Source organism: Salmo trutta, chromosome 19, assembly GCF_901001165.1.
Source record: "Salmo trutta chromosome 19, fSalTru1.1, whole genome shotgun sequence".
In the NCBI taxonomy this organism is placed as follows: domain Eukaryota; kingdom Metazoa; phylum Chordata; class Actinopteri; order Salmoniformes; family Salmonidae; genus Salmo; species Salmo trutta.
In genome coordinates this window covers 8,384,799-8,407,511 of record NC_042975.1, presented here as the reverse complement: position 1 = coordinate 8,407,511, position 22,713 = coordinate 8,384,799, and the positions used below count along the sequence as shown (strand labels likewise).

The 22,713-nt window shown below is 41.0% G+C and overlaps 3 protein-coding genes across 4 annotated transcripts; all 3 read right to left on the bottom strand.

The window, feature by feature from the left end:
* Positions 1 to 2,350: 2,350 nt before the first annotated feature.
* Positions 2,351 to 5,913, bottom strand: LOC115153934 (hepatitis A virus cellular receptor 2 homolog). The gene is made up of 7 exons (XM_029699630.1): positions 5,618 to 5,913; positions 4,733 to 5,068; positions 4,461 to 4,523; positions 3,614 to 3,690; positions 3,365 to 3,476; positions 3,089 to 3,122; positions 2,351 to 2,902 (listed from the first exon to the last, which is right to left on the bottom strand). The coding sequence occupies exons 1-7, from the start codon at positions 5,688 to 5,690 to the stop codon at positions 2,818 to 2,820; spliced, it is 780 nt and encodes a 259-aa protein (XP_029555490.1). The 5' UTR covers positions 5,691 to 5,913; the 3' UTR covers positions 2,351 to 2,817.
* A 203-nt stretch (positions 5,914 to 6,116) lies between these two features.
* On the bottom strand, positions 6,117 to 13,526 carry LOC115153933 (T-cell immunoglobulin and mucin domain-containing protein 4). Of its 2 annotated transcripts, XM_029699629.1 has the most exons (7): positions 13,279 to 13,526; positions 12,840 to 13,178; positions 12,624 to 12,698; positions 12,438 to 12,499; positions 12,263 to 12,350; positions 12,142 to 12,178; positions 6,117 to 6,886 (listed from the first exon to the last, which is right to left on the bottom strand). In XM_029699629.1, the coding sequence occupies exons 1-7, from the start codon at positions 13,325 to 13,327 to the stop codon at positions 6,751 to 6,753; spliced, it is 786 nt and encodes a 261-aa protein (XP_029555489.1). In that variant the 5' UTR covers positions 13,328 to 13,526; the 3' UTR covers positions 6,117 to 6,750. The 2 variants fall into 2 exon arrangements, with proteins under 2 accessions (XP_029555489.1, XP_029555488.1); XM_029699628.1 differs by lacking the exon at positions 13,279 to 13,526 and having other exon boundaries at positions 12,840 to 13,250.
* Positions 13,527 to 13,893: 367 nt separating this feature from the next.
* LOC115153687 (hepatitis A virus cellular receptor 1-like) lies at positions 13,894 to 20,881 on the bottom strand. The gene is made up of 3 exons (XM_029699294.1): positions 20,389 to 20,881; positions 20,092 to 20,141; positions 13,894 to 14,078 (listed from the first exon to the last, which is right to left on the bottom strand). The coding sequence occupies exons 1-3, from the start codon at positions 20,708 to 20,710 to the stop codon at positions 13,998 to 14,000; spliced, it is 453 nt and encodes a 150-aa protein (XP_029555154.1). The 5' UTR covers positions 20,711 to 20,881; the 3' UTR covers positions 13,894 to 13,997.
* Between the last annotated feature and the right edge of the window lie 1,832 nt (positions 20,882 to 22,713).

The following is a 22,713-nucleotide window of genomic DNA, read 5'->3' as shown; positions in this document are numbered from 1 at the left end:
GTGTGTGTGTGTGTTTGCGTGTCTACTGCTGTGCATGTGTATGTGCATGTCTGTCTGTTTGTCTGTCTGCCTAGTCCTGTGGCCAGGCTCCCACTCTCCAATTGGGCACAGACTAGTTGTGTGGCACATCCTGTCCCTGTTCCCCACTTCCCTTCATGCGGCTCCATGGTTGATTCTCCACTTCCCTTCATGCGGCTCCATGGTTGATTCTCCACTTCCCTTCATGTGGCTCCATGGTTGATTCTCCACTTCCCTTCATGTGGCTCCATGGTTGATTCTCCACTTCCCTTCCTGTGGCTCCATAGTTGATTCTCCACTTCCCTTCATGCGGCTCCATAGTTGATTCTCCACTTCCCTTCATGTGGCTCCATAGTTGATTCTCCACTTCCCTTCCTGCGGCTCCATGGTTGATTCTCTACTTCCCTTCATGCGGCTCCATAGTTGATTCTCCACTTCCCTTCATGCGGCTCCATAGTTGATTCTCCAATTCTCTTCATGCGGCTCCATAGTTGATTCTCCACTTCCCTTCCTGCGGCTCCATAGTTGATTCTCCACTTCCCTTCATGTGGCTCCATAGTTGATTCTCCACTTCCCTTCCTGCGGCTCCATAGTTGATTCTCCACTTCCCTTCCTGCGGCTCCATAGTTGATTCTCCACTTCCCTTCATGCGGCTCCATAGTTGATTCTCCAATTCTCTTCATGCGGCTCCATAGTTGATTCTCCACTTCCCTTCCTGCGGCTCCATAGTTGATTCTCCACTTCCCTTCCTGCGGCTCCATAGTTGATTCTCCACTTCCCTTCATGTGGCTCCATGGTTGATTCTCCACTTCCCTTCCTGTGGCTCCATAGTTGATTCTCCACTTCCCTTCCTGTGGCTCCATGGTTGATTCTCCACTTCCCTTCATGCGGCTCCATGGTTGATTCTCCACTTCCCTTCATGCGGCTCCATGGTTGATTCTCCACTTCCCTTCATGTGGCTCCATGGTTGATTCTCCACTTCCCTTCATGTGGCTCCATAGTTGATTCTCCACTTCCCTTCATGCGGCTCCATGGTTGATTCTCCACTTCCCTTCATGCGGCTCCATGGTTGAGCGTTGATTTATCTCCCATCTCTCAGTGGCGGCTGCTGCTGCTGCTGCTGCCCACCTGGGAGCCTGATGCCCAGGAGGCCTGGCTGCCTGATCTCCTTACGGTAACATGGCTGTGTTTCTGCTGATGAATCTGAGGAGCAATGTTTTTGATTCACATAATTCACATAGTTTTGCCACTGAGACTTTTGAGATCACTCTGATCTGACACATCCAGACAGGAGTTGAATTGGTCGGTATGGCTGTCACAATCACAACCCACTGGGCACAGACGTCAATTCAATGTCTATTCCACGTTGGTTCAATGTCATTTCATTGAAAAGAAGTACGGGACAACGTTGATTCAACCAGTGTGTGTGCAGTGGAAATAAACTGGATGATAGTAGCCAGATCTGGCAAACATTATAGATTCAACAATGAATCATAAAAAAGTTTTATTAGGTGAGTATCCTCAACTGTCATACAAAAGTCTAACAGAAGTGACTTTAGGAGATTTCATGTTCATGGCAAAAGGAAGCATATGGAAATGTAAAAAAAAAAACTGCCGTACAGCTAAGAAAAATATCACTAGGGTGACACAAATCCTTCAGTTTTGACATAAATTTGACAGGGAGACAAACTTGAACAAACAATGATAGCCTACGAAACGCTCAGTTAAGACAGTGCTGCCATCATGTGGGCAGAATTAATATTGCATTGCATTTAGTCATGTCCTGACTCCTGATGCTAAATGACGCTGATCAAGAATTTACTACCACTGTCATCATAAAACATGTATAAAACTCATAAAGGAGACCATTTATTTATCTTTAAAATAAGTGGCTATGAATCAGAATTTATCAGGAGAATTTTGCATACATCACATTTCCCTCTCTCATTATGCTTCTGCCTTTGTTATAAAAGAGAGACGACTAAAGGATCTTTGTACTCTGTTTTGACAGGTGAGTAGTCTCTAGAAACACTAATAGGGGCGGCAGGTAGCCTAGTGATTAAGAGCGTTGGGCCAGTAACCGAAAGGTCGCTTGTTTGAATCCCTGAGAGAAATCTGCCAAGGTGGAAAAATCTTACGTTCTGCCCTTGAGCAATCCACTAAGCACCAAAAAACAACTGTTCCCATTGCGTTAATCATCATCAAAGTGGTGCCCCCCCCCCCCCACCGGCACCTCTCTGATTCAGAAGGGTTGGGTTAAATACGGAAGACACATTTCAGTTAAATGCATTCAGTTGTGCCTAAAATGTTGAATCAGGAACAAAATGACTTGTTGGGTTTACTTTTAGGTCGGTTTTTTTTTTTTTATTAGAAAGAGGCATAAGTTAGACCAATACTGTGCATCTAAAAAACATCACACCACTACATAATAACAATATATAAAAAAGTGAATACATTTTACACAGGGGGGAAACTCCCATAGATACTATAAGTGAAAGTAGAGCCTCTGAGATGTGATCATTCTGAGGCAGCTGTCAGGCTTCAGTGATCCGTCCAATAGATGGCTGTTCAAATGATAGTGAGGACAGACAGACAGACTGATGTCTGTGTGTCACAGTGTGGGTGCGTACCCATAAGGCACCCTGTTCCCTATTCCCCAGCTATCTGGTCATGCAATATATAGGGAACAGGGTGCCTTATGGGATGAACCCACTGTGACACACAGACATCAGTCTGGCTGTCCTCACTATCATGTTAACAGCTGTCTATTGGACAGATCAGTGCTCTGGCCCTTCCACCCTAGTCCAGAGTATAGATGTTCTCCTCCACAGGTCTCCTCATGCGGATCTCATAGATGATGTGGGGCGGCTCTTTGGCTGACAAACTAGAGTGACACAACATCATCATGCATTGATCATTCCTAATCAATGATAAGTAATTGGCCTAATTGTAGCCTATACATTCTTCGTTCATTTATATGTCAAATTTGTCTTTGTAACAAAATGTTTATGTTTTGTATTTTCAATCATATGTCTACATGTCAGTCGTGATTTTTCATGTGTTTGCTTACCAGCCTGTCTTTAAAGCTCTTCTGTGAATCCCTCCTAGAGAAGAAAATAAATAGTTGAAATCAACTCAAATCAAAGTTTATTCGTCAATATGCATAGGAGGATACAGCATATTCAGCACATTGTACACACTACAATGAAATACTTACTCTTAATTAGTTAGTGGTAATACACTTTTATATGGGCAAACATTTCACATCACAGCAAGACGTCTGAATACGTGAGCGTTACCACACTGGGCTTTTCTCAACAGAGGATGTGAGTTTGCGGTTACATACGTTTAAACCCCAGTATGACCAAGGCCCCCATTATAAGTAGGAGTAGACTGAGGGAGAGAGAGAGCACTGGGATGTTGATCTGGAGAGAGAAGCTGGGAAGAGGCTCCTCTATCTGGTTACAGAGCACAGAGAGAAGAACAAGGGTTAAACTCTTGGAGGGATTCGTTAGGCTTTCATATAGTTTAAGGGTGAGTGATGTTTGGTTATATGCCAGTGACGTTACTATATAGTAGTATATAAAATACTCACAAGTGTTTGCGAAGGGAAAACACTGGTATTCTGTCTTGGAATGGCTAGATGTGATGATTCAACAGCTCTCCAGTGTTCTACAAAGGGAGAAACCTCACAATGAAGATGTGGAAGGATGGTAATCTCTCACTTGGCAGGACATTCTGTCATTCAATCACCCCTGAGACGTCCTCAACCACTGCTGCTTGATTCTCTCGAAATGAAAACTGTAATATCAACACTTGGCCCGTCCTTTTGTGGTTTCTGATGAAATACACAGAGGACTGTATTGCACTGAGCAGCACAATGTGATTCAAGATAATACTGCATAGAAAACATGTGTTTAAAATGTTTGAGGCTCATTGTGATTAAACAGCCATAGAAACGGAATTAGAATCTTGGTCTGAAACTGTTCTCTGAGAAGGGTGTCCTCACTTTGGAAATGAAAGTTTGTAAGGTACGGAGAACTGTTAACATAATTTTTCTCCATTTGTTTTGTAAGCACATTCAGCAACTTTGCGAGGCGAGTTCCAGGGAGTTTGATCATTGATGTCATTCATAGACCTGGTAGTGTGAATGAAGGGTAAATGTTGAAATAGGCCGTTTTCATTCCCATCTCATTAGGATTTCTTCACTTATAACCACACATGAATCATCATTATGATGATTAACGCAACCCAAGAGGCTAGGAGGTCAAGCCTTGGTTCCTCTAGGGTTCACATGAGATTAATACAATCTATTTATTGTGTGTTTTTGATCTATTTATTGTATATCTTTGATCTATTTATTGTATATCTTTGATAGGAAATACTCATCTCACATACATCAGGGTCCCATGAGTTCACCCCTTTCTCTATAATACACTCACCTGTGGTAGGAGGACCTTCTGTAACATGTACAGTGATGCTTGTTGGCGTAACAGTCACCGGAGCTAAGAAAACAATTCACAAATTCAAAACATACATTTTGGGAGAGTGAATTGCATTATAGGCCAGTTTTGAGTTAATTATGTGCTATACAGCAAATAGGGCCGGTGTGTTTTTTGTGGACGAGAAAGCTAGAAAGACTAAGTTCATTGATTCCCATTGTTGCCCAAGAGTGTAAAGTAGTGAAAATAAATTATATCTCGCCACAAATTACCTTTCATGACCCTTAAGTTTAGAATTATTTTTTTGTCGTTGAAAATGCCATCTATGTCCACTCTGCAACAGTATGGCCCACTGTCTGTCCGCTTGACGTCGAGAATTCCCAAGTCCATTTCTCCCGCGAGGACATCACCTGCCAGTCTGTACCTGTCCGACACCTTGGAGATGACGCCATGTTTGTCTGTCTGCGCGAGGATGTTGTTGCACCAGAACGTGCCACATTCTCGTCCCCAGCACACGCGGCTCAAACCCAAACGGCTCACTGAATATTGACAGGACAATGTCGCAGTAGCACCTTCCATCACCTTGAATGCCGACACTGAACACCTGGCTGTTGAGCGGAGGAAATTAACACTGGTCTGACAAGGCTATTTCCTCCTACCCGAGTTCCATACACATCTTAACAACATCCCAAGGTCGACTACGAAACTTTCTCAATTTTGCCTCAAAGTTTTAATCAAAGGGCTATATTTTGTAGCTTGCTATAATTCAAGTAAAAGTATGGTAGTCTTCGAAACAGTAGGCCTATGTAGGTAGGAAACACTAATACACAGTCATGTCAAATAACTCAAAAGTAACACCGAAACACATTATTGTATGAAAACTGCCATGTCTAACGTTGAACAGTTAGACCTACTCAATGTAGCTGTGGACAGTACACCTTCAGCCAAGGCCAAAGCTGCCAACCTGTCTAGAACAAAGCCGTTGGAGACCTGTGGCACTCTAGTAGTAAACAAAGGACACACAAAGACTGAGGCTGTTTCTGTGGTGTTAGTCAGATTATGGGGCGGGGCATCCAACTCAAACTACACCCATGTACCCAATCATTCAACAGCCTAAACTCAAATTATTTGTACTGTTTTAGATAACGTTTCCTTGCCTGAAAATGTTAGGAGGACGAGGATCCAACGGCGGGGGAAAAACGGTCCAGAACTAGCAGCCATCTTGTACATCCAGTGTGTAGGAGTGGAGGGTGTGTGCTGGGAATGGGCAGGGTGGCGCAGAGACAGGGCATCTGAATGGGCAGCTGTGTTCTCGGGGGGCCACTGCTTGTGACATCTCCAGGCAGGACAGCCAGAGCCACTGTGACCCCTCTGCTAACCTCCTCCCATGGCAGGGCTGGGAGCGGAGAAAAGGCCCATTGTTGATGGAATTTTCATCTGCATATACCAGAGTAAACAAACTGCGTTGATGATTTAGGAGGCTCATCTCCCAGGGTACACAGTGTGTTTTTAAAAGCTAACACGTAGCCAAAGATTATGACTTGCTCGGGCTAGCCAGTGCCCAAATTCCTTAAATTGATGCTGTAAGGCTTCTAGTAGTTTATAACAATGTATTAGTGGAACAACAATTGTGTAGCCAATGAATAATTAGACACATTAGAATTTCAAGTTAGAATTTTTATTATCATGCAACAGGTTGGGTTTGAACAAGACTATATACACCGCAAAATTGGGTAAAGGAGACCATTTTCCGAAGAATGTCTCGGTTATGTGTGACTTTTCACTGCCTTTGTATGCCTGGGTGATGTTGCAGATGGGTGGAGCTAAATGTCCTGGTTAGAGGACACGGAGGGGATAGGAAGCCATAGCACACTTTCTGCTAAGTCATTGCTTTTCATTGCATCAGGCATTAAAGCTGATGGCATTAAAAAAATGATCTGGTCATCATAATCAATTGAAACATATAGTGTTATCAAATCCAATGAAATGTAATTGGTCACATGCACATGGTTAGCAGATGTTATTGCGAGTGTAGCGAAATGCTTGTGCTTCTAGTGTTAGTGCTGAATACACATAGGGAGCCTTTTTTTCAAATAAACCTTTCAATAACACAAATCAACTGTTTTGCTTCACTTATCAGCAAAACACTACTGATTCTGTAGTAACTTTTGTCTTGTCCGGCTGAATCATTAGCCTATAAATCAACCTCAGCCTTGTAACACAGAGCTACTGCACTATGCACTGCAACGTGTTAACAGCATGAGCGTGGTGGTGAAGTGTCCGTGCTTCGTCAGTGGATATCCTCATAGTCGTCTCTCTCGTTGTCCTCTATCTGATAGACGTTCTCTACAGCCATCTCTCGAGTGTGCAGGCCCAAGCTGGACACTGAGTTTCTGTACAGGACTGAGCCGCCAGAGCGCTGTGGTCTGATAAAGAAAGACCAGTAAATGCAGAGCTAAGCGAGACGCTGTAGCTTGACATACTGTATTGTCCTTCTGCATTATACTGCTTAGTTTCTGATCCAGTTGAATTTATGCTGAGAAAAAGTTTTGGAGTGTTGGTGTAAAATCTGACATAGCAAATAAAGTTGGTATTGATTTTATTTATTTAGGACAGGCCTACTTGTTTTGTACAGTATTGAGAATCCCATATATTTTTCAGCTGTGATGTTTCACAAAACGTTTGGAACCTTTCTATTCTCATCGTTTCTACAGATTGTAAATTAAAGATACACATTTTAGGTACGAGTATTATTATATTATTGATCGATTGACTATGACTTTTCACATCACCCAGCAGTGCTATTTGCAGAGTTAGTTCCAGGTAAATGTTGCAATTCTTCAGCCATTCCTGAACCTGCGACCAAAAACTAGAATCCGGCGTCATTTTGGGTATCAGTTCATAAACCATGTGCCATGGAATCAGTATATCGAACATCTCTTCCCATTTGTTTTTCACTCTATATGAAACAGCTGTCAGATTTTTGGTTCCTAAATGAAACTACTATACTCTCCCCCTTCCACTTGCCTCTTCTATTTCTGCAGTAATGATGCAATTAGTTGGTTGTAATTTTGGATAGAGCAGACATTTCCATATATTTTTGTTAGCTGCACGTATGACATAACTCCACCATTCCTATTTATGACATAATTTACAAAGATTATACAGTTTTAAAAATACTTTTTTTTAATCAGTTAGTATATTTGAGTTTAACTATAATATGTGTTGTAATATTTGTTCTGTCTTTTCTGGTGGATTAAAAGGAAATTGCAACCAAATTTCAATGGCTTGTTTTAAAATAGTGATATGGACTGGATCTTTGTATTTACCACTTGGGTCCCGTTTCAGGAATAATTAAAGCAGACATTCTTGTTGAGTATCTGATAATCTACCATTTGTACAGGAATGATTAAAACATGCTAATAATGGTCCTCTGAGTATATCAATAAAGGTTTGGTATACTTCCACTGGTACGCCATCCAGCCCTGGAGTTTTCCCAGCCTTAAAGGCTTTAATTGCATCAAGTTCATCCTCTGTAATTTGGTTTTCACATAAGTCTTTCTGTACAGCTGTTAATTTGACATTATTAATAGAAAACAAATCCTTGCAATTAACTTTCGTTAGTGGAAATGGAGGAGGCTGAAATGAAAACATATGCTTAAAGTACTTTGCTTCCTCTTTCAAATGATCGTTTGGTGAGTCATGGGTGACTCCGTTATTTGTAAGTTGCAGTAAATTAGTTGCAGTAAATTACTTTCAGTAAATGACTTTCAGTCAATTATTTTTGGTAGCGTTTCTATGCTGAAGATTAAAAAATAATTTGGTGCATTTTTTCCAATATCCAGTTTGCTTTATTTTATAATATATTCCACTTTATCTTTCTTGAATAAGTTCCTCCATTTATTTTAGATACAATAAGCCGTCTGCTGTACGTATGTTATGTCAGAAAAAGTCAGTTATAAATTATTCTGTCCTGGTTAAAAACAACTTGTCATCCAATAGGATTTGATTCAATTTCCAATTACCTCGCCCACGTGGAAATTCTGTAAGAGAAATGTACATTGCATTTGGGAAGTATTCAGACCCCTTTACTTTTTCATCATTTTGTTATGTTACAGCCTTATTCTAATATTGATTAAATAGTTTTCCCCCCTCATCAATCTACACACAATACCGCATAATGACAAACCAAAATAGGGTTTTAGACATTTTTGCAAATTGAAAAAAAAAACCCGGAAATATCACATTTGCATAAGTATTCAGACCCTTGGCTCAGTACTTTGTTGAAGCACCTTTGGCAGCGATTACGGCCTCAAATCTTCTTGGGTATGACGCTACAAGCTTGGCTCTGTCAGAGTGACCATCGGGTTCTTGGTCACATCCCTGACCAAGGCCCTTCTCCCCCGATTGCTCTGGCGGCCAGCTCTAGGAAGAGTCTTGGTGGTTCCAAACTTCTTCCATTTAAGAATGATGGAGGTCGTTGTGTTCTTGGGGACCTTCAATGCTGCATAAATGTTTTGGTACCCTTCCCCAGATCTGTGCCTCGACACAATCCTGTCTCGTAGCTCTATGGACAATTCTTTCGACCTCATGGCTTGGTTTTTGGTCTGATATGCAATGTCAACTGTGGGACCTTATATATACAGGTGTGTGCCTTTCCAAATCATGTCCAATCAATTGAATTTAGCTGGACTCCAATCAAGTTGTAGAAACATCTCAAGGATGATCAATGGAAACAGGATTCACCTGACCTCAGTTTCAAGTATCATATCAAAGGGTCTGAATACTTATGTAAATAAGTTATTTCTGTTTTTTGTTTTAAATAAATTAGCAAAAAATTGAGGTATTGTGTGTAGATTGGTGAGTCACATTTTTTTATCTAATCCATTTTAGAATAAGGCTGTAACGTAATAAAATGTGGAAAAAGTCAAGGGGTCGGAATACTTTCTGAATGCACTGTATGTCCAAACTACTGAGCAACAGAAACCCCTCTATATGGCAATTATTTGATGGTCTGACCTCATTCTGTCATCTATCAACACAGCGAGAAAAACTGTACAGTACCAGTCCAAAATTTGGCCACACCTACTCATTCAAGGGTTTTTCTTTATTTTTACTTTTTTCTACATTGTAAAATAATAGTGAAGACATCAAAACTATGAAATAACACATATGGAATCATGTAGTAACCAAAAAAGTGTTAAACAAGATTCTTCAAACTAGCCACCCTTTGCCTTGATGACAGCTTTTCACACTCTTGGCATTCTCTCAAGAAGCTTCACCTGGAATGCTTTTCCAACAGTCTTGAAGGAGTTCCCACATATGCTGAGCACTTGTTGGCTGCTTTTCCTCCACTCTGCAGTGCAACTCACCCCAAGCCATCTCAATTGGGTTGAGTTTGGGTGATTGCGGAGGTCAGGTCATCTGATGCAGCCCTCCATCACTCTGTTGCTTGGTCAAATAGCCCATACACAGCCTAGTGTGTTGGGTCATTGTCCTGTTGAAAAACAAATGATAGTCCCACTAAGCGCAAACCAGATGGGACGGCGTATCGCTGCAGAATGTTGTGGTAGCCATGCTGGTTAAGTGTGCCTTGAACTCTAAATAAATCACAGACAGTGTCACCAGCAAAGCACCCCCACACCACTTCCACCATGCTTCACGGTGGTAACCACACATGGGGAGATCATCCGTTCACCTACTCTCCGTCTCACAAAGACACAGCGGTTGGAAACAAAAATCTCACATTTGGACTGATCAGACCAAAGGACAGATTTCCACCGGTCTAATGTCCATTGCTCGTGTTTCTTGGCCCAAGCAAGTCTCTTCTTATTATTGGTGTCCTTCGGTAGTGGTTTCTTTGCAGCAATTCAACCATGAAGGCCTGATTCACGCAGTTTCCTCTGAACAGTTGATGTTTAGATGTGTCTTTTACTTAAACTCTGTGAGGTGCAATCTGAGTTGCAGTTAATTACCGATTTCTGAGGCTGGTAACTCTAATGAACTTATCCTCTGCAGCAGAGGTAACTCTGGGTCTTCCTTTCCTGTGGCGGTCCTCATGAGAGCCAGTTTCATCATAGCGCTTGATGGTTTTTGCGACTGCACTTGAAGAAACGTTCAAAGTTTTGGAAATGTACCGCATTGACTGACCTTCATGTCTTAAAGTAATGATTGCCTGTTGTTTCTCTTTGCTTATTTGAGCTGTTCTTGCCATAATATTTTAACAAGGCACACCTGTTAATTGGCAGGGTAGCCTAGTGGTTAGAACATTGGACTAGCAACCGAAAGGTTGCAAGATTGAGTCCCTGAGCTGACAAGGTAAAAATCTGTCGTTCTGCCCCTGAACAAGGCAGTTAACCCACTGTTCCTAAGCCATCATTGAAAATAAGAATTTGTTCTTAACTGACTTGCCTAGTTAAATAAAGGAAAAATAAATAAAATTGAAATGCATTCCAGGTGACTACCCCATGAAGCTGGTTGAGAGAATGCCAAGAGTGTGCAAAGCTGTCATCAAGGCAAAGGGTGGCTACTTTGTAGAATCTCAAATATAAAATATATAACACTTTTTTGGTTACTACATGATTCCATTTGTGCTATTTCATAGCTTTAATGTCTTCACTATTATTCTACAATGTAGAAAATAGTACAAATAAAGAAAAACCCTGGAATGAGTAGGTGTGTCCAAACTTTTGACTGGTACTGTATATCTCACTCGATCAGGATATTTACGCCTCCATTTATGCGCTAGTTCCAATATATCTATGATATTCGTGATTTCCTTAAGTGCATGAGGGTGTTTGTAGCGCGATTTTCCTTTACGGTCCATTGAGGTATTTAAAACCGGATTATAATCTCTCACCATAATAATAGAGTCTTGTATTGCTTTTAGGCTAGATGAATTATTATATATATTTATAACAGAAGCATGGATCATCATTATTTAGACCGTACAGATTAATGAGGCTAATCTGTTTATGGTCCAATAACATATTTAACATAATCTACTTTACGGATCTGTTATCTGTTTGGACAATTTACTTATTCAGATAAAAATGATTGTTAATTAATAACATCACCCCTTTTAAGTGCCTTTGCCCATGGGAGAAGTATATCCCCCACCCAGTCCCTTTCCCCCAAAAAATCTAAAATTGTTGAATGATTTTCCTGTAAACAATAGATTATTAGATTATATTCCTTCAGTTTTACCCAGGTAACACTGATCATCTTGTCTTATTATCTGCTAAACCATTACAATTATAACTGGCTATACTTATTTCACCATTTATCATAATGAGATACACATTTAAATTCTATTCATCATAATATATGTTTGTAAACTTACCATTAAAAAGTACCATAGTGATTGAGTGTCCACATAGCTGTACCATGTTATTTGCACTGCTACTGAGTAAACCTCCAATTGTTCTCCACTATTCCAGCCACTCAAGCCTCCGTATTGTTTCACTTCCTCAATCTGTTGTGGTCTTGGGTCTCACTAGTCATAATTACAGTATGACCTCACAGACATTTACCATAGACCTAATGGTTTTGCTAATTAGGCCTACATGTCCCATCGGTAGATATTGCACAGTCATTCAGTCATTCTCTTGGCATATTGTGGTGATTCAAAATACTGTGTCAGTTGGAAGAGTTATAGTAGTCATGATAATAGTCTACTTACATTTGGAGTACCGTAGCAATTCTTTCCCATCGCTTTCCTGCAATTACATCAGTAAGATGTTCATCGAGAGAATTACTTCTTATTATACAGGCAAAGGTATAGATAGATGGTGTGTACTTACTCATGACGAGTACAGACACAATCCCCACGCCTGTCAGAACAAGCAGAATGGACACCAGGATCACAGCCAGGTCGTGACCTCTCGTCTCCTGTAGACAGATTCATATCAGTTGAAACGGCATCTCACGGCAGTGTTTCGTATCTTTTCAGGAATTGCAGTGTGTTGTCAAGCTTACCGATTCTGATTTGCTGTAATCTAGCGTGGATGAATACTCAGTAGATATTGTGGTCACAGGACCTACACAATGAGGAAGTAAAAGTATGTTGTTTTCACGTGTAAGAATAATACTGCAATAAAAAACAATATAAAATAAGACTTCTATGGACTGACATCATGTTGTTCTGTAGGCTGTGTTCCGTACCGTGGTTGTGGTTGTCCATGGTCTGTGGGGTTATGGTCACATTGGCAGATGTCTGGGATGTTGTCGGGACAGGTGCTGAAATCAGACAGTAGAAAAATACTAACTGCTCAGCTTGAACGAGTATAAATGCTGTGAAATCATAATATTCCTTAGTAGGCTCACAACTCTCATCTGATAAGCATCAAGCTATATCCTGGCATGTTGTGCGTTCTTTACCTTTCTCAATGGTCAAGCTGACATGATATTTCTCATCATTGAACCATCCAGCGTACTGCACTCGACATCCATAAATTCCAGAGTCGTTCTCTGTGATTTTGGAGATGGTCAGAGTGACATCCCCCGTCTTCAGCTCACCCAATAACTGATACCTAACTGACGATCTACGTGTCACTTCAGATCCATCAGTTGAGATGATCTCGTTGTCACAGCCACCAGAGCTCGGTATGGTTCCTTTCCCCCAGCAAATGTGTTGTAGACCATGAGATTTGGCATCATATTTAAATGGCAGAGTGATATTCTGACCCTCAATACCAATGACTTGACTGCATTCACTGACTGAAAATGAGAGAGAAGTAGTGAGAACTGAATTTTTATTTTGAATCCTATTCATTTACTTATTAACCAGGCTAAAAGAGATATATCGAGTATCACTAACCTGAAAGTAGACAGAGGAGAAACCAGCCTGAAATGCAGCGAGTCTCCATGATCGGGTTATGTCACTTTCTCATTCTCATGTGTCAGGACTTTAATAAACTCAAATCAACTTGCCTGGTCACATGACTTCCTCTACTTCACAAATAATGACAGCTGTTTCCTTTGCGCTCAGAGAAGCAGAGGGTCAGTGTTCTTCTGTTTTACTCTTCCAAATAATGCACACAGACCTGCACACGTTTTAGGCAAGTTCACATAATTCATCATTAATTGAAAATAAATGAAATCCAGTGTATGATTGCATGAAATACATCCGCAGGTACACCTCCAATTGACTCAAATTATGTCAGTTAGCCTATCAGAAGCTTCTAAAGCCATGACGTAATTTTCTGGAATTTTCCAAGCTGTTTAAAGGCACAGTCAACTAAGTGTATGTAAACTTCTGTACCACTGGAATTGTGATAAATGAAATAATCTCTGTAAACAATTGTTGGAATAATGACTTGTGTCATGCACAAAGTAGATGTTCTAACCGACCTGCCAAAACTATAGTTTGCTAACAAGAATTTGTGGAGTGGTTGAAAAACGAGTTTTAATGACTCCAACCTAAGTGTATGTAAACTTCTGACTTCAACTGTATGTTTGGATCACCTTATATGTCTGTAAGAGCTTCATAGTTCTGCGGATCTGCATGGTGTCTTAAGTCCTCTCACATGGGTTCTTTCACTGGGGTGTTCCTGCTGCAGACGCTGGGGGAACTGGCAGGTTCTCCTCTGGTACGGCTATTCCTTGACAGTCTCCGACCTAGAGATGCACAGTGGCAGTGCATAGAAAGAGTGAGGTGGGGGCAGACAATGTTTCAACAGTCATTATTAGTAATGGCCCAAGATAGCAGACCTGGGTTCAAATACTATTAGAAATCTTTCAAATACTTTACTTTAACCTTCCTGGAGTTTCAGGTGAGCAGGATATTTCTATTGGTTTCATTGCAACAGGCAAGCTCAATCAAGCACAGGTATTATTGGTATGAGAATGGCACAGCCGTTTTACGGGCTCCTGACCAATTCTGCTATTTCTTTTTTTTTGTACTGCTCGTCACTCTTTTTGTACATAATGTTTTCGCCATCGTTTCTTATTGCCAAAAATAGCTTCTGGACATCAGAACAGCGATCACTAACATTGATTTGTATGAAGATTTCTATGAGTCGGAGACGCAGGACATACTGCTCCCCCCGGACCAGGCCCTAATACCTGAGACTCTGAAAATAAAAAGGCGGCGTAAGTGAGGCCGATGTGCGGGCACCCTGACAAAACTAAGTTGGCGAGTAGATAAACCGCCTCGACTCTATTGGTGAACGTACAACCACTGGAGAACAAACAGGATGAGCTCCATTCGAGACTATCCTATCGACGGGACCTGAAAAACTGTTATATCTTATGTTTCTCAGAGTCGTGGCTGGGACATGGATAATATACATCTAGCTGTTTTTTCTATGCATCAGCAGGACAGAACGGCAGAGTCGGAAAAGCTCAATGGGGGAGGTGTATGTCTCTTTGTTAACATTATACAATATTAAGGAAGTCTTAAGGTTCTGCTCGCCTGAGTTAGAATACCTCATGATAAGCTGGAGACCATACTTTTTACCAAGAGAGTTTTCATCAATATTTTTTGTAGCTGTCTATTTACCACCACACCACGACGCTGTCACTCGCACTCAACGAACTGTATAGGGCCATTATGCAAACAAGAAAATGCTCATCCAGAGGCGGCGCTCCTAGTGGCTGGTGATTTTAATGCAGGGAAACTGAAATTCGTTTTACCTCATTTCTAGCAACATGTCACCTGTGCAACTAGAGGTAAAAAAAACTGTAGATCACCTTTCCTCCACACACAGAGACAAATACAAAGCTCTCCCTTGCTGTGCATTTGGCAAATCTGACCATAACCCTATCCTTCTGATTCCTGCTTACAAGCAAAAACTCAAACAGGAAGTACCAGTGACAATATGAAAGTGGTCCAATAAAGCGGATGCTAAACTACAGGACCATTTCTCTACTACAGACTGGAAAATGTTCCGGGATTCATCCGATGGCATGGAGGAGTTTACCACATCAGTCAGGTCAGTCAGTGCCTTCAGAAAATACCCCTTGACTTATTACAGATTTTGTTGTGTTACAGCTGGAATTCAAAATGTATTCAAAATATTTTTTTAAACACATATATATACACACACACACACACACACACACACACACACACACACACACACACACACACACACACACACACACACACACACCAGTGTTTAATTGCTAAATTGTAATTACTTCGCCACTACGGCCTATTTATTGCCTTACCTCCCTAATCTTACCTCATTTGCACACACTGTATATATACTTTTTCTCTATTGTGTTATTGACTGTATGTTTGTTTATTCCATGTGTAACTCTGTGATGTTGTTTGTGTTGCACTGCTTTGCTTTTTCTTGGCCAGGTCGCAGTTGTAAATGAGAAATTGTTCTCAACTGGCCTACCTGGTTAAATAAAGGTGAAATTAAAAAATTACAAAAATAAAACACACACACAATACCCTATAATGACAAAGTGAATACATGTTTCTTGGAATTTTTCCAAATTTAATGAAAATTAAATACAGAAATATCTAATTTGTATACAGCAGCAGTCAAAAGTTTGGACACACCTACTCATTGCAGGGTTTTTCTTTATTTGTACTATTTTCTATATTGTAGAATAATAGGGAAGACATCAACACTATGAAATAACACAAATGGAATCATGTAGTAACCAAAAAAGTGCTAAACAAATCTAAATATATTTTATATTTGAAATTCTTCAAAGTAGCCACCCTTTGCCTTGATGACAACTTTGCACACTCTTTAACACTTTTTTGGTTACTACATGATTCCATATGATTCCATTCCAATGTTTAATTGCTATATTGTAATTACTTTGCCACCATGGACTATTTATTGCCTTACCTCCCTTATCTTACCTCATTTGCACACGCTTCAAGAATACTAAGATCATGTGGACTGGGATATGTTCCAGGTAGCCTCAGACAATAACACCGATGTATATGCTTACTCGGTGAGTGTATACGCTGACACAAAGACTGTGAACTCTCCTTCAACGTGGCCAACGTGACTAAAACATTTAAATGCGTTAACCCTCGCAAGGCTGCCAGCCCAGACGGCATCCCTAGCCGCGTCCTCAGAGCAGGCGCAGACCAGCTGACTGGTGTGTTTACGGACATATTCAATCAATCCCTATCCCAGTCTGCTGTCCCCACATGCTTCAAGATGGCCACCATTGTTCCTGTTCCCAAGAAAGCTAAGGTAGCTGAACTAAATGACTATCGCCCCGTAGCACTCACTTCTGTCATCATGAAGTGCTTTGAGAGGCTAGTCAAGGATCATATCACCTGCACCCTACCTGATAGCCTAGACTCACTCCAATTTGCTTACCACCCCAATAGGTCCACAAACGATGCAATCGCCATCACACTGCACACTGCCCTATCCCATCTGGACAAGAGGAATACCTATGTAAGAATGCTGTTCATTGACTACAGCTCAGCATTCAACACCATAGTACCATCCAAACTCATCATTAAGCTTGAGACCCTGGGTCTCGACCCCACCCTGTGCAACTAGTTCCTGGACATTCTGACGGGCCGCCCCCAGGTGGTGAAGGTAGGAAACAACATCTCCACTCCGCTGATCCTCAACACTGGGGCCCCACAAGGGTGCGTTCTCAGCCCTCTCCTGTACTCCCTGTTCACCCATGACTGCGTAGCCATGTACGCCTCCAACTAAATCATCGAGTTTGCAAACTACACTACAGTGGTAGGCTTGATTACCAACAACGACAAGACAGCCTACAGGAGGTGAGGGCCCTCGGAGTGCGGTGTCAGGAAAATAATATCTCACTCAACATCAACAAAACAAAGGAGATGATCGTGGACTTCAGGAAACAGCAGAAGGAGCATCCCCCTATCCACATCGACGGGACAGTAGTGGAGAAGGTGGAAAGTTAAGTTCCTCCGTGTACACATCACAGACAAACTGAAATGGTCCACCCACACAGACAGTGTGGTGAAGAAGGCGCAACAGTGCCTCTTCAACCTCAGGAGGCTGAAGAAATTTGGCTTGTCACCTAAAACCCTCACAAACTTCTACAGATGCACAAGCGAGAGCATCCTGTTGGGCTGTATCACCGCCTGGTACGGCAACTGCACCACCCTCAACCGCAAGGCTCTCCAGAGGGTAGTGTGGTCTGCACAATGCATCATCGGGGGCAAACTACCTGCCCTCCAGGACACCTACAGCACCCGATGTCACAGGAAGGCCAAAAAGAACATCAAGGACAACAACCACCCGAGCTACTGCCTGTTCACCCCGGTATCATCCAGAAGGCAAGGTCAGTACAGATGCATCAAAGCTGGGACCGAGAGACTGAAAAACAGCTTCTATCTCAAGGCCATCAGACTGTTAAACAGCAATCACTAACATAGAGAGGCTGATGCCAACATACAGACTCAATTCACTGACCACTTTAATAAATGGATTTAATAATGGTATCACTAGTCACTTTAAACAATGCCACTTTTATTTATTTATTTTTATTTCACCTTTACTTAACCAGGTAGGCCAGTTGAGAACAAGTTCTCATTTACAACTGCGACCTGGCCACGATAAAGCAAAGCAGTGCGACAAAAACAACAACATAGAGTTACACATAAACAAACTTTAATAATGTTTACATATCCTACATTACTCATCTCATATGTATATGTAACCGATGTGAATTTCATACCATCTATTGCATCTTGCCTATGCCGCACAGCTATCGTGCGTCCATATATTCATGTGTACATATTCTTATTCCATACCTTTAAATTGTGTGTATAAGGTAGACGTTGTGAATTTGTTAGATTACTTGTTAGACATTACTGCACTGTCGGACTAGAAGCGCAAGTATTTCACTACACTTGCATTGACATCTGCTAACCATGTGTATGTGACCAATAAAATGTGATTTGATTTGAGGAGCTACTTATTTACATCATTTTAGATGACTTCATTGTTACAATCAACAGAGCTCTGTATCGCTCCTCTCCCTCGACATATGGCTGATACACCGTGAATTTTTTACATTATATTTACATGACCCACAAAACATAAGACTTTAAGGAAACTGCATTCACTGGCTGGGAATGCAAAGAGACTTTCAATTGTAAATGATTAATGAACTTATTATTAACTTGATAACCAGCTTAAAGGAGACGGGGCCATCGTGCATCGCTTACATTAAAGTAGACTGTGGAGAAACCAGCCTTAAATGCAGCGAGTCTCCATGATGGGGTGATGTAAAGTTAAAATGAGGCTGAGATGCAAAAATATACTTCATTTAATTCCATGCTCGAATTAATACAAAAAGTACAAAAAGACCTAATAAAAAAAATGAGAATGTGGACAAGATCAGGACACAGGACGCATATTACTGTAGCTCCAGGTATAAACGGGGCGTCAGATGTGTGTCAGATGACTTCCTTCCCATCTGCTGTCAGTTGTTTCCCATGCAATCAGAAAGGCAGAGAAGGTGTGGTTTCTGACACAACCAAGAGGTTAAAGCGCGAGGCTAAACTTCTCCCCTGTTTTGACCCCACAGCTAGTTTCACTTCTATAATAATATTGTGCATATAATTAACTGTTTTCTCTTGTCAATTTTGTGGAAGGACGCAGTCTACCACTTTGTTTAGAATCAAGTCTCAGGGACAAACCTTCTCTTAGGTAATATTTATTTACATTTAATAACAAACAATGCACAGTAAGCAGAAATAATGAGTCACCTCTTTCACTTCCACTCTGAGAGACAAACTGTTGAAATAGCTAAGTTTATCGCTGCCAATATTAGCCCCTGAACAAAGAGTTGTTAAAGTAGAACTCAGAGTAGACAGTTTCAACTCATGGATTGAGCTAATGCCGAATTGAAGAAGACAAGTAACATATTCATATAATGATTGAAGGAAAAAAATTGTAATTCTTCTGACTGTTTAAAAATGCTTCACCATTCACTGAGAAGAAGTGCTAGGATCAAAGCAGGGATGGAGACGATTGCTCCCACTCTCACTGTGTGCCCTATGTACCTTTCCAGGGATGGAGACTATTGCTCCCACTCTCACTGTGTGCCCTATGTACCTTTCCAGGGATGGAGATGCTATGTTCTGCTGTGGGTTATAGTCATTGTTTTTTGTTTCAGGCATTGTGGTTGAAGAGAAAGTTGAAATAGAAAATGTATTTGCATAAGATTTGCATTTTGCAACATAAAAAGATTTACGAAAGGCATTTATTTTTATGTACAATATTCTGTTTGTATGTATCCTTAGCTTTGGCACATTTTGGATATGATCCACTTCATATCCCACTACTACCTTGATTCTCTTGACAAGACCTATTACAGAGGCCTGTAGTGCAGTCATAAAGGGTGGCAGGTAGCTTAGCGGTTAAGAGCGTTGGTACAGTAACTGAAAGGTCGCTGGTTTGAACCCCCGAGCTGACTAGGTGAAAAATCTGTCAGTGTGTCTTTGAGCAAAGCACTTAACCCTAATTGCTCCTGTATGTCGTTCTGGATAAGAGCGTCTGCTAAATCTTCAAAAAAATAAAAGTATATTTTGCAAAGACAGAAAGATTAACTATATCTCAGACTGTATTGTTGTTATTTATGATCTGAATGTGCAACACAGGTTTATCATCTTCATAATGATAATGATAGTGGTGGTGTTAAGGTCACATACCTTGTCTGCTCCTCTCTGGTGTGAGACAGTGGGTGTGCTGGGGCAGTTATCTGCTGGCGCAGTTGGGACAACAACAACATATTTCTGTTTAAAATCACATCAAATAAGGTGACGTTACAGATGTTTTCAAAATTATAACTATGGGTCTTTATAGGCTTGTTGTTTCTGGAAAAAGTACATATTTTGCATAGTAGCGACGGCTCTTAATGTAACGAAATAATCATTCATGATTTCACATGCATCAACGAATCAGAAGCCACTCCTTTTATATTCACGATTACAGTTGTATATTCTCACCTTGTCGAACAATGAAATGAACAGTGTGCATCAGGTCGTTGAGCAGTTCTGGTAGCGTCACGCGGCAGTAGTAGAATGCAGTCTCCCTCTCTGGCGTTGTAGATAGTGAGAGAGACATCTTTCTGCAGCTCCCCTGGTAACCTGGTAACCTGTGTCTGTAGGACGTGCTGTAGGTCACCCCTACTCTACTAGTATCGATGACTGTGTTCTCACAGCCGAACAGAGATGGCTCTGCTCCTCTCCCCCAGCACACCAGGGTCCCAGTATCATACCTGCAGGGGAAATATACCGTCCTCCCTGCAACATCAACCACTGTCTCCATAACGCCCTCACACACTGCGGGCTGGAAATACACAATAACACATGTTAAATGGGACTTCAACACCAGTCAAACAGAAGAGTGTGTAGAGATTTCCTTGTTTTTGATAGATTTGTTTTACCTAACTGTGGTTAATGGCTTACAGAGAGTGAAACAGACAGGACTTACATGTCAACAGAGAGACTGTGAGAAAGGTATTAACTTAATACTATTACATATAGACAGCATTGTCGTTGTGTTCTCTCAAAGGCTCTCAAAGATCTGTATCACAGTCAATAGGATGAGCAAATCAAGCCTCAAATACCGCACCACTTCTCTGGCATCGCCCACAAGACTTGCCAAGATCTCAGAGTTCACACACCAGGGGGAGTAGTGAGACTGCTTTTTAAGTCTGTCAAAAACTCTTCAGAAATCAGCATTACTGTTCAAATATGGAGTTGTGGATCGTAAGTGAAGTGAATAAGTGAATAATAATAGTAATAATAATAATATATATATATATATAAATATATATTATATTTAATATATGTTGTTATCTCTACGAATATGATTTGCCAAATGATCTATCTGTCATTGTGAAGTGATTTCCCATGATTACTATGTATGTGGCTTCCAACCTGCGGTTTGTTTAGACACTCAGCCAGGGATAAAATCTATCACCTATCGTCTCTTTATTACATCAATAGGGAGGAGGGGAACTAAGATAGGAAGACATGTCAGCTACAAATGTTTGACTTGTGCTTTTCAACGTTGTAATGTGGGGAACATTATAGTTTCAAAGTTTATTCGCCACTTGCACAGGATACAACAGGTGTAAAAGAGTACAGTAAAAGTCTTACCTTGAAAGCTCTTTCCCAACAATGCAGTGATCATAATAATAATAATAATAATAAGAGATAATAATAATAGAAAATAGAATAAAAATGTAAAGTAAGAATTAAAAACCACACAGGAACTAAATTGAGAGTTAAAGAACAGGAGAATGCAAGTATTCATATACATCGATGGGAATTCTGAGGGTAAAAAAAGTAAAACTAAGTCTTATTCTTTGTAAAGAGTAAGTGGTGTGCCCTCCCAGATGGTTTGAGATACTCTTAATAACCTTGTCTAATGTGACTGGTCTACTTATTCAAATCTGTCCAGCTGTTGCACCATGTGATGATTTAAGTAGAAGAGCAGACCTAGAGGCTACGTGGGATAGATTTAGCCTTGCTGTGGATCTACACCGAGGCCCAGCATACCAGCGCTACGCAGTACGCAGTACGCAGTACGCAGTACGCAGTACCAAATGAACACTCTGAGGGAGTTGTGGAGAAATGATCTATGAATAGATCTGTTGTTTACAAGGACGGTTGTTTTCCTAGTCACTGAAATGCAGTAGGTCTAGATCCCTGTTCTGAGGAGGAAGTTAAGAGGGGGGGGGGGGGGGGGGGGTCTTAGATGGGTCATGAACGTTGGTGTCTCTAACTGTATTTTACTGGATTTGAGAGTGTTTTACAGTCAGTTGTAAACAGTGAATGTCTTGCTCATCTCATGGTTCCACAATGCACACAGTGTACTCTGTATTAATATACTGTTGTCACAGTCACACAGACTAAGAATACAGCAGCAGGTTGTCTGGGAGATGTGGTGTTATTTTTACATTTGCAGAACACACTGTACAGCATGGTACTATACAGAACACACTGTACAGCATAGTACTATACAGAACACACTGTACAGCATAGTACTATACAGAACACACTGTACAGCATGGTCTATACAGAACACACTGTACAGCATGGTACTATACAGAACACACTGTACAGCATAGTACTATACAGAACACACTGTACAGCATGGTACTATACAGAACACACTGTACAGCATGGTACTATACAGAACACACTGTCAGAACACACTGTACAGCATGGTACTATACAGAACACACTGTCAGAACACACTGTACAGCATGGTACTATACAGAACACACTGTACAGCATGGTACTATACAGAACACACTGTAC